This window comes from Orbicella faveolata, unplaced genomic scaffold (assembly GCF_042242905.1).
Source record: "Orbicella faveolata isolate gen_17 unplaced genomic scaffold, um_ofav_v1 contig_46, whole genome shotgun sequence".
Classification (NCBI taxonomy): Eukaryota; Metazoa; Cnidaria; class Anthozoa; order Scleractinia; family Merulinidae; genus Orbicella; species Orbicella faveolata.
In genome coordinates, this window is record NW_028301576.1 from 4,585,001 (window position 1) to 4,596,451 (window position 11,451).

An 11,451-nucleotide genomic window follows, 5' to 3' on the forward strand; every position below is an offset into this window, starting at 1 on the left:
TGTTATGAACCAAGCCTCAGAACGTAGACCACCCCCTAACTGTTTTGAGGAAAATAATTGCTGACCCATGCCTTAATTTTCCTGAGCGTGCCATGCTCTGTACGGGTCGAGCTTTCTCGTCTACCAAGACTTAAGCTTACTGGGTTCTTTCCTGGAGTTTTGCGCCATTGCCTAAATTTTCAGGCGAAGCAAAAAATGCCTGCTGAAATTGGTACTGACCATTCTCTGAGACATATCACAAGTGCGCCAGGCAACCAGCTGAGGCCGGGACTCATTTCCGTTCATTCTCATTCTCTTTTCAGAGACTTAGATAGTGATAGCCAAGCTGCAAGCAAGCATGTCTTCCAAGGAGAAAGATGTATCTAAATTGCGACTTGTTTTGGTGCAAGATGATAGTTATGCTAACCCGGGAGATTACTCTCGCACTGACGTCAAAGTTCGAGATAAGAACATTTGGGTCTGTGAAAGCAACTCTCGACTGATGTTCTATGCAGGCGGAAGCTGGGTCATTACTGCTACTCAGTACATGCAAGAAGTTCTCGATGGAAGTACTGGAGGGTTTGTATCCTCAAAAGATGCTGACTTCCCTTACGAAGCCGACTGGGGCCCAAACTATAACGTCAGCGAAGTGTACCTATCAGCAGAAGGTAGATGGCTGCCTGCACCGGAGATGCCTGATAGGTATAGGTCTCCCTCTGTGCATATTTGGTGGTCAGCCCCTGCTAATTCTGAAGTACAGCGGGAGGGGATTACCTGGTTTTACAACGAGATCGCAGTGACGGAGACAGCAACTAGTACTTACTACATGACTAATGGTTTCACCGGAGGCTATATGGGCATTCAAGATCGCTACCCTAAGTGGGTTCTCTTTTCAATATGGGACAAGACGTCGACGGACGACAATCCAAATGCATCGCCCGATGACTTGGTGAAAGTACTTGCTAAAGGTGAAGGAGTGACAGTTCAACGCTTTGGTGGCGAAGGTACCGGAGGCCAAAGTTACTTTGCCTACGACTGGAAGGTGGGTCACAAGTACCAACTCATGGTCAATGTCCAACCGGACGCCCAAGAAAGCGACAAGGCCGTCTTTACCGGATGGTTCCGCATCCCAGAGCTGAATGTCTGGCGATTGTTGGCCTCGTTCCAGGTACGTCCGAAGGCAGCGAGTAAAAAGCTGGAAGGTATTTACTCTTTTCTCGAGGATTGGAGCGGAAATGGGCATCGACGCCAAGGCTTGTGGGGCCCGACTTGGATTAAAACTGATGGTGGTCCTTGGGTACAAGCAACGCGGGGAAGTGGCTCAACCACAGAGCCAGATGCAAACAACAGGAACGTCTTCTTGTCTCCAGATTGCAGGCAACTTGGAATGACCACTGGTGGACCAGCACTGGCCGATACGTCCCTCGGCCCGTATACGTGCGGTGCATCTAGCATTCCATCGGTGCTGACCTTGAATCCTCTGCCCGATGGTGATGGAGCGCCTGCGCGTGAGTGATCATGCGCTTACGAGCATAATCTACAACTTAAGGAGTACTGAAAGTGAAGTATGATCATCGCAGTAAATTTTCCAATTTAAGCAACTGGAAAGAAGAAGCCTGAAAAAAAAAATCAGGGCTTCAACGGGATTCGAACCCGTGACCTCCGCGATACCGGTGCGATGCTCTACCAACTGAGCTATGAAGCCACACATTGGGAGCGAGGTCAATTAATTGAGTTCATATCTTCCCGTGAGTGAAATGATGTGAAGTATATATGAAATAATTCATATTTGAACTGCGGTAGTAGATGAAAGTGAAGTATGATCATCGCAGTACTGAGGAGTACTGAACGAAGAATTATCCTGTTTACTACGCTGATTAACGTTCCACTGTTTTCATATATATATTTTTCTCAAATTCAAACTTAGAAGTTGAAAAATAAACCACTAAATCGATCCGCTGGTGTAGTCGACCAAAATAATCAACATTACCATATAGCTAGGCAATTAAGTGGAAGGAACTTTGAAACCTACGGTTTTATCCCAGTATAACGTTTCTGTTAGTCCAGCAACGTATTTGAAAATACGTACTCGCGTGTATTCCAGGTTTTTTTTAATCATTTCATTTGTTTAAGAATGTTTACAGCATCAAGTCCTTATAAGAAATGAACAGCATTACTAATCTCTTTATGGCAAGGACTAACTAGGTTTCAGTCCTTAAATTTAGTACATACGAACTCATGGCTAGACCAACTAATAAAGTGTTGTTACACACAAGAACTGAAGTAAAATACTGAAGACATCATTTAAATTATTATGTTATAATAAAGGTACAACGAGTAGGACTATTCTATCTGTAACCAAACGTCCAAAAATTCTCTTGCCACCGTTTACAGTAATACTCTATTAAATATTTTTAATTAAAAGGTCATCCGCCCTTGTAATAGAGCGTTTTCACTCACAAGGCCAGCAGCCAGGTAAGTTAATCTGAACAAAAGTGTGTTTACATAAAAGCGTTCGACTCCCACAGGACTGGTTCGGCACACCAACATGGCCGCCGTTTCATTGTTTTGGAACACCATTATGGCTGCCGTGACATCATGTGAAAACACTCTATGGGCCTTTTCTGAATCGCCTTTTGTCTGTTTTAAAATCAGTCTTCGTAAGAAAATATTTAACTGAAAATGAGTTTGATCTGCTCAAAAAATGTACGTGCAGGTGAAACAGATTTTGATCTGAATAGTTTCGCCGGCACGAGTACCTGTTTTGACACAGATGCAAAACGGAACCTAGCCTGCAATGCAGCCGGACGTGCCACAAAATCCCCGGTACAGTCCACACCGGCGATTTAGACTGTTTGCGATGCAGGCTGAACGGAACCCGGGAATAAGCTTGTTCTCTACGGATAACTTTAACACCTTCATAACATAGAACTCGCTTTAATATAAAGATTCGCTTGGTCCCATAAAATACACCATTCATCATTCATCAGTAGAAACTCCAACTGACTCTATATTACGGACATCTTCATAATATGGGTATCTCCATATTACGGGCGATGCACTTGGTCCCCCGAAAAAAAAACAACTAGAGTTAATAATTAATCTCTACAAGTACCTTAGCTCCGCCCGTTTGCTCAATCTGAATGGCAAAGGCCCACTGCATAACATCATATTTCTAGCTAACTGGAACTTAGTTTAATTTACTGGATATATGATAACATCCATGACCAACCATTATTCTTTTTGGTTTTCAGCACTACAACTAAAATAATGTACTTCCCAATGCAACAGGAGCTGACATTAGCCTTCCGTGTGAAATGCTATCTACCTAAAACGAAACCTTAAACGGTGAATAAATAAACGATGTCCTTGGGAGGGTCTCAAACTACGAAATGTAAAGGTAAAGGTGTAGGAAAATATCCTACACCATTCTTGAATAATGATACGGCCGGCCAGTAGCAGACCCAGGCCTCTCGCCTCTTTGAACTCCAACGTCAGGAGGGCCTACATCGAAAGGAACAGAGTTAAAAGTCAGTCGGCTGAGTGACTCCACAGAGTTGTTTTACAACTGCTGTTGCAACGCGAATGGAGCTAGAAGAATGTCTCATCACTCATCAAAACAAATCATTCTCTCTTGTTTGTTGAACGCGCGCGCCATTTCATTACTATTATCGTCGGGGAGTAGAGAGGGGTGAACGGACGGAGATTTTTGATATGAAACTAAATAAGAAAAAGAAAACATTTTCCGCGTTTCTATCGAGTTATAGAAGTTTGGGAGAGCGAGAAATGCTGTTGGAACACGAGCCAATAGGCAAGTGTTTCCACAGCTTTTTCAAGTTCTCCCAAAAGTTCGCGAGTGTTTCTATTTAACAATAAGATTGTGAGCTAGGTAGCGAGGGCGCACACCGAATCAACTATCAAGCATAAAAATCAAGAGCGAATAATCTAATTGTTTTAGTATAATGGCTACTAGTGGTCGCTCAGAAGTTAAAGAACAATCCTCTTCAAAGACACTTAAAAACGCAAAGAAAGCGGCCGCCATTTTGTTAAAAAGCGCGCACTGCAAGGCTACTCACTATATAGAACAGGATGGATATTAATGAGTAACATAGCCAATCAGACAACGGAATTCCTGGTAGAACGCTGTAGATTTGACTAAACTCGATTAAAAAAACAAAAACAAAAAAAACAAAAAACAAAAAAACAAAAATCAAAAAAACGTACACACACACACACACCCACACCCAAAAAGTGTTTTTTAGAAGGGCTGCACCCAAAGAAAATAACGAACGTGACTACTACTAACAACTTTCCTGTGTTTCTGTCGAGTTATACATGCAATCGTCAAATCTTAAATGCATCATTCTCTCCACTCCAAACCAAACACCACGACAACACGTAACAGTGAGGTGAAACGTCTGCGTACAACCAAGTGTCCTATACCATGGGAGCTTATCTCTGTTTCTGTAACATTAATTCGTCCTCACCCACACCCTACCCGCTAAAATCGGACGCTAGTCCATCATAGCGTTTCTTGCCCAGGATCATAACACAATGGCCTCGGCCAGGGCTAGAACCCAGAACGCTCGTTGCGACATCCAGCGCGTTCACCACTAGGTCACCGCGTCTGCTGCTCAAAAAAATTGTACATCCCTAACCTTTTAATTATTCTCAATGGACGAACACCTACCATTGGCTGAAGCCCCCGATCCATCGCTAACAGTTTGGCCTCCCACTTCGGTCTCCTCTTCCGCATTATCATTGGCTAATTCAGCAGCAACACGTGACGCCAGGTAATTGGCAAGGGCTCTGTAGATTTGCTGACTTAGCACTGGGTCGATAGAAGGCTGGGCGCTAGGAGGTACCGTGGTTATTACAACTGGGAATGTTATATCGGTGTTGAAGGCTTTGGCCACTCGCACAATGAACTAAAAAGAAGAAACTTAATTAAAAGCTGGACTACGCGCCCGAGGTCCCTTCGCCTGACACGCATGCGTTGTCTCAGCGAGAGCAAGCAGCTGTATATAAGCTAACAGTCAATCAGTTTCCAGAATTTTGCTTTAGTTTATAGTTTCAATTAACCTCAGGGGGAGTAAGGGGCTGTTCACTGGCTAACTGGCTCAGTACCAGCAGGCCTAAATCCAGCTCTAATACACGTCACGCATGTCATTGGACATGCAATGTGCGCATCATGCAGGCAACTAGACGATGTGATTGGACAGTATGCGCAATTTGCACACCATTTTTTTCTCTTTTGAAGGGAGGCGGGTGGGGGGGGGGGGGAAATTGTTCTTGCATTAAGTACGGTCATGAAAAGCGTTCAAATATGAACATCGTTTTAAAGTTAGCGCACAGTTTGTTCCTGAAAATTTGTGATGTAGTCGTGTAGATTGATTTACGATCGAGGCACTGGCATGACCAATGAACCCCACAAAACCCGTCAATAAATACTCCATGTATGCGTGTTATCCATGGTATCATTATAAAGGGTAACCAGATTCGGTCAGTTGTAGACAGCTGCTATCAGTGTAGACCCTGTGTCGGAAACTCAGTTTAGCCTGGCTTGACTGGGGCGGATACAGGATTTTGGCGAAGGGGGTTCGAGACCTGACGGACCACCCATGACGGTCCCCTGAAGGGGGACCCGGAGGCATCCTCCCGCAGATAATGTTTGAAATTGAGGTCCTCCGAAATGGGATTGGCCAAGTCAGCGCGTTATATCTCTCATACATTTTTTTTTAATTTAGGAGGTTTCACCGAACTTCCCCAACCCCCCCCCCCCCCCCCCACCACCACCACCACCACTCTTCCCTCCCCACTAGATTCACCCCAGCTTGAAGCACTCACGTACCCTTATTTCGTAGGATATTTCGATACAATTGAATCCCTTGGTTGTTGGTTGAACAGATGGAATGACAAACGAATCAAACTCAACACTAGTCTCCTCTCCCGGTGCCAGTCCTCGCTCGTTCTTGACAACATAAACCTTTTCAGTACATGTGCGTGTCGTACCTTCAAAACAAACAAGTAAACAAAACACATTCATAATGCAACTCATACCTTTCAAAAACCCGAAACTCGTGCGATCTTGTAAACTTAACTAGACTCCATTCAGTCCTATTTGAAGGTCTCCATGGGGTGAGGGATTTTCCGGCTAAAAGTTAATTCATTTCTCTTACAGTTAACCGAGTTCTTAGAATTTTAAAATAAACAGTGTTTTTAAAATAAGTTAAAAATTAATTTTCATTATGTAAAAAAATTAAAAATTTATTGTGATTACTGTAAAACATATCCAATATCTTAATTACGACCATTTCGGGATGGAAAAGGTATTATTATTAAGTCTGCTGGCTTTTACCTATGCTACCAAAGAAGAAGAAAACACACAAAATGGCAAGAGATCTTGAAACTTTCGCTTTCGTGGCTTAAATCGTCTTACGGTTGACATTTTTGAGTAACAATTTTGAGGAAAATTTTTGGCCCATTTAACGACCAACAGTTAACCCCATTGACGCCTTCCTATTACTATGATAGGCTCGGTTACCGTTTGTGAAGCAAAACCCAACAAATATCCTCTAGATCACAGGAGCATGCTTTTCCAATTTGCTAATAAATGAGCTAACATAAAAATATTGTGTGTAACTACTAATGTAAAGGCAATAAACTGTGGGCACTTTCAATTCCATGAAAAATTCCAGTTTGAATTCCGGGAAATTTTCAGTGACGAATGATGAAACAGCCTTTTCAAGAATTTCCTTAAAAATAATTTCCTTGCGAGTACATTGTATGCCAAAATGTTCGGAAATTTCTTCCCGCAAATTTCAGTTCCGACATTCCTCCCGGAATTTCAGGAATTTTCGGTTGAATGGTTCGCTTTTCCGAAATTCAACAATTTCCAAATTATCTGGAAACTTTCCAGAAAATTTCCGCACCATATGTCCACGTTTCGAAATTTTTGGAATGTTTGGTTGAACGGAGAGCGCCCGGTAACTCCCTTACCCTGAGGCGCCTTAAAGAGCACCCTTTGCACAAGCTGTACTTCAGTTCCTAAGACTTGTTTGCCACTCTCATTGCTGATATTTCCTGATATCTTGACCTCCTGACCAGGACAGTAGGCTAGCCGGTCTATACGCGCCTTGGCATACAGCTGACCTGATGGACAACAAGGCCATCCTAGCATACGGTCTTCTCGTTTCATGCTTGGTTCCTGTAGAAAAAAGAAAGAAGAAAGACATTGCCCGTTGTAAGCACAGTTAGCTGGCGTAACGCATAATTAGCTAGATTGAAAAAAAAAAAAAAAGGGGGGGGGGGGGGGGAAATCGGACGACTCCCACAGAAGCAGCAGCAAAATTAAAACCTTAGCGCGTGCAGACTGTACTGATTACCTCGTGTGACCAAGTTGCTTTTCTCATTTACCTTACTATTGACTATTTTTACAAGTGAATATATGAAAGACCATATATTTGAACTGGAGAGGAAGATGTATGAAGACATGCTTGATCATCGCAATTATACACACAATTTCTGAAATTCTGAAATTTTGAAATTCTCCGCAGTTCAACTCCTCCACAGTTCAAATAAATTATATGGTCTTTCCTATATTCACTTGTATCTTTATCGTCTACGGGTATATTACGAACTCATAACGCGACCAGCTCTCAGTTGGCTTGATAGCTCAGTTGTAGAGCACTGCACAGGTATCGCAGAGGTCACAGGTTCGAATGCCGTTCAGGCCTGAATTTTTTTTTCAGGCTTTAATTCCACAACTGCTTAAGTTGTGTGTATAACTGCGATGATCAAGCATGTCTTCATATTGACTATTTTTGTAATAATGACGCAAATATTGCAAGGGATTAGTATCATAGTATTAAATTCGCAGCATTTCCTCTCTAACGGCAAAAAAGTAACGATTCTGCGGCTTTCTTCTTTTTGCATTGGCGTTTTCTCATTTAGGAATACTTAATCGCATCAGCAATATTGAGTGCACTTTTGGCCGCAACCTTGCAGCGTATGGCTACGTTGATTGTAGCATCTACAAGAAATGCTGCTTGTAATGTTGTTGTGTGTGTCGTACTGTCCGGGTCAGATTTACACCATTTCCGAGTTCATTTAACTAATATCTCTTTGAAAATGAGTCTCAGCGCAAAGCAATTACGTGAAACTTTTACTCGCACGTTCATTTTCATGCAGACCAACAAACTATTTTCGTTTGAATGGCTTCGCATCATCATAAAAAGTCGGTAAGACAGTGAGACCAATGACAACTCTGTCAGAAACTGGCCGCGCGCCAAAGAGATCTGCGAACAGAGTCGTCTGCAGTAACAAAGCGGTAAGGTCTCGTCATACTTACAAGTAACGTAGCGTCGTTAACCTGTACGCGCTCGACGATAAAAAGCGGACTGTGGGTTTGAAGGTTAGATCTCCACGGCCGGTCCGCCACAGCGTGAAGCCAATACCTTACACTGCCATAGTCGCCTTCAAATGAGGTCGGCAGGCTGTGAGGAGGGAGAGGGAACTGGAACGGGAAGTTGTAATTTCCGGGTTGAAGCTTTACGTCACTTCCGCCTTGAAACGGACCTTACGGAAAACCATAATAAATTAGCATGCATGGAGATTAAAAGTGATATACTGATGAAAATTGTTATTAATTATGCCCCCTCCGCCGGCAGGGGTTTTCCGTATTTCTTCGACTTTTGAAACCCAGATTTAGTAGATGAATATTATATATCGTGCATTTTACAACTCAGAAGAAATCGGTGAGCCAGGCATAAACATCGTGAGGTAAGAATGATTTTAAATAGAAAATGAGGAAGAAACTTTTAAGTCTCTCTTGCCGTAACAATCAATTTACTATTTTTGGACCTGATTCAGAGACCTTCTGTCCCAACATGTGTATTCTGTTGTGAGCATGAAGTCAAGTAAATTATGAACAGATTCCTGAAATAAAGAAACATTTGTTTTTTACACTAAATTAAAGCACAAATTTGACTGTAATTTTTCATAAAAGGATACAATTTTGCCATATTTGACTAATCCAATTAGTTCTATAATTTGTGCATGAAAAATTTAGGTTTTAGGATCTTCTACTGAGTGTCTAATTGGCGTAATTACATCACCTTCGTTACCGCTGGACGTATCATAACTTGACCCCAATTAAGGCAATCGTTTAGTTCTTAATTAAGGATATCCGCGGAGACATTTGACGGCCAATATTGGCTTGCTCACTTGACGGTTGACGGTGAAAATATTGCATTTTTGACCGTTGACGGTGAAAATATTGCGTTTTTGACAGTTGACGGTTAATTTTTTGGCCACCCCATTGAGACCCTCTTGATTAACTTCTTTTTACCAAAACTGGCTGAAACATTGAAGTCCTCGGGTTTGTAGCCTTACTCCCTCGAGATTCTTGTTAACTGTCTGGCTCTGCATTAGCGAGGGTTTTCAGGCTTCCTGCAAAAGGGGGCTCTAATTCTTTATGTACAATCCTATGTTTGACCCCGACTTAACGATCCAACGTTTTGCTGAGAATCTTCTTAAATGTTGGAATGGGCACGAAACCTCCAGAGGACTGGATACGAACCGACTGAAAATGGGGTACGCATCGTCTGGGCAATGCGAGTCGTTTAAATTGGTTTAGTGATTGTATATGGGCGCTTTCCATTGGACCAAATATTCCGGTTTGAAATTCCGGGTTTTCCACGTGACGAATGGAAGAGTATTTCTCAGTTGGTTGGACCAACCCGTCCCAGTTCATCACGTTCCAAGTTACGAAACAAACGAAAAGAAAACAAACAGCAGAGTCTTTGCCTTTTTGGCCTTTTTTACTTGCTTTGGAGTTGATAAACGACTCTGAAGTTGAAAAAAACGATGTATTGGGCGAGGACGACGATATGACTTTTAAATCGAGTAGGCGACTACTTTGAAGGTACGATACCTCTTTATTTCCCTGACGAGTTCAAGAGTCACTTTCGAATGACGAGGCAAGCTGTTCACTCACGCGGTCAAACCCACATTACGCAAAGCTTACATGTATTTTCGCACCGCTTTAATACTAAAGCTTGTTGTGGCCAATCCACTGCAATGATGTTGAAGTAAGAGATTTTAAAAGTCGTCTGTCAGATAGAAAAACTTGAAGATTAGAGCCATGTCCGGGCTCGAAGAAACTGGGCCCGAGCAGGAATGGTCGAATGGAACGAATCAAGGCCAACGTCACCAGGTACACCCAAAATTTCGGAACAAAATTCCAGAAGTGTCTGTTCCATTCGCTCCCCCACTCGGAATTGAACACTTGGTCGAATGGAAAGCGCCCTATGTTACACTGCGATCTGTTACTTGCAAAGTACTGGGCTAAGCACAACAGTCCGTTATAACTTATCCAGCGTAGTACATGTAGTGAGTTCCCCTATTTATTCAGTTTATTCAGTGATAATTTGTGTACTGTACCATGGGTAACAAAAAAATGCTCCCTATTTCAAATCCTGTTTTTCTTTGTATTTCATGAAATAAAGTTATTATATAAAAATACTATGGACACCCCCTCCCCCCCCCCCCCCCTACCTGCTAGCGGAAATAATGACCAATCCGACCATCTCATAACTCAACATATCGCTCTATTAGGAGATCATGCTTAAAAATTTATTCGCTTGAACAGAGATTATCACTCAGGGTTTGAAATGTTCATGAATCTCGGGAGAAATAGGTTTGTAAATACGGCCATACTGACCAAGAAAAAAACACAGTCTAGCTTGGAGAAATGTGATAGTCGAGAGTTTTCTTCATTGCCCGTGTGTCTGTTCTGTATTGTTCCGCTTTGACTTGAAACTGATCGATATTAAACTCAAATGACTCGAATAATCAAAACAGTTTGCTAAACGTTTCGGATCGCGCCAATACATAATTTTTAAACAATTATTATTCCGTAGTAAGCAGATATTTATATCGCGCCTGAAAAATAATTGCCCACGTCGATGTCCAAACAAGGAATTACCAATCTAGTGACAGAAGTAATATTTCTTGAATAACACGGGTAATGATCACACATCAGGTTGCATGTATGTACATAGTGTTTTGTTTTAAAGCAGTGTTTAAAAACATATCGTTCTTACCTCTGCCAAGAAGTATCGATTGAAAACTTAGATAGGTCTCTTTTCTTTCATAAGTAACTTTACCAGAACGAATTCGAACGTGACCGAGTCCGTGTAGCTCGACACGAACACTTCTAAGGTTGATGTCCTTGTCTGTGTTGAGCAACAGAGCGCCAGAAATTGTTTCTCCGGGCTGAAAAACCTGCCTGTTTTCAGCAAGGACGAAGGCAAACAGAGGTGGCATGGTTTATCGCTGCTTTTCAAACTATCCGCGCACTCAAAATTGAGGGCAAGCGACCTTGTGGCGAAAAACGTCGCCTGTGTTTGAAATTTCCTCCACAATATGGCCGCTTCACGGAAAAATAACTGTTGCGTGACTCTTAGAAAC

At 42.3% G+C, this 11,451-nt stretch overlaps 2 protein-coding genes across 2 annotated transcripts in view; one reads left to right on the forward strand and one right to left on the reverse strand.

The window, feature by feature from the left end:
- Positions 1 to 2,257, forward strand: part of LOC110050991 (uncharacterized) — a 7,724-nt gene extending 5,467 nt beyond the window's left edge. Inside the window, exon 2 of the mRNA XM_020756964.2 lies at positions 303 to 2,257. Coding sequence (XP_020612623.2) covers positions 338 to 1,495 — 1,158 coding nt within the window. The 5' untranslated portion in view covers positions 303 to 337 and the 3' untranslated portion in view covers positions 1,496 to 2,257. The remainder of the gene's footprint in view (positions 1 to 302) is intronic.
- Positions 2,076 to 11,437, reverse strand: LOC110050992 (arrestin domain-containing protein 4-like). Its single transcript, XM_020756965.2, has 6 exons — positions 11,085 to 11,437; positions 8,330 to 8,556; positions 6,979 to 7,186; positions 5,831 to 5,991; positions 4,670 to 4,907; positions 2,076 to 3,483 (listed from the first exon to the last, which is right to left on the reverse strand). The coding sequence occupies exons 1-6, from the start codon at positions 11,305 to 11,307 to the stop codon at positions 3,401 to 3,403; spliced, it is 1,140 nt and encodes a 379-aa protein (XP_020612624.1). The 5' UTR covers positions 11,308 to 11,437; the 3' UTR covers positions 2,076 to 3,400.
- Between the last annotated feature and the right edge of the window lie 14 nt (positions 11,438 to 11,451).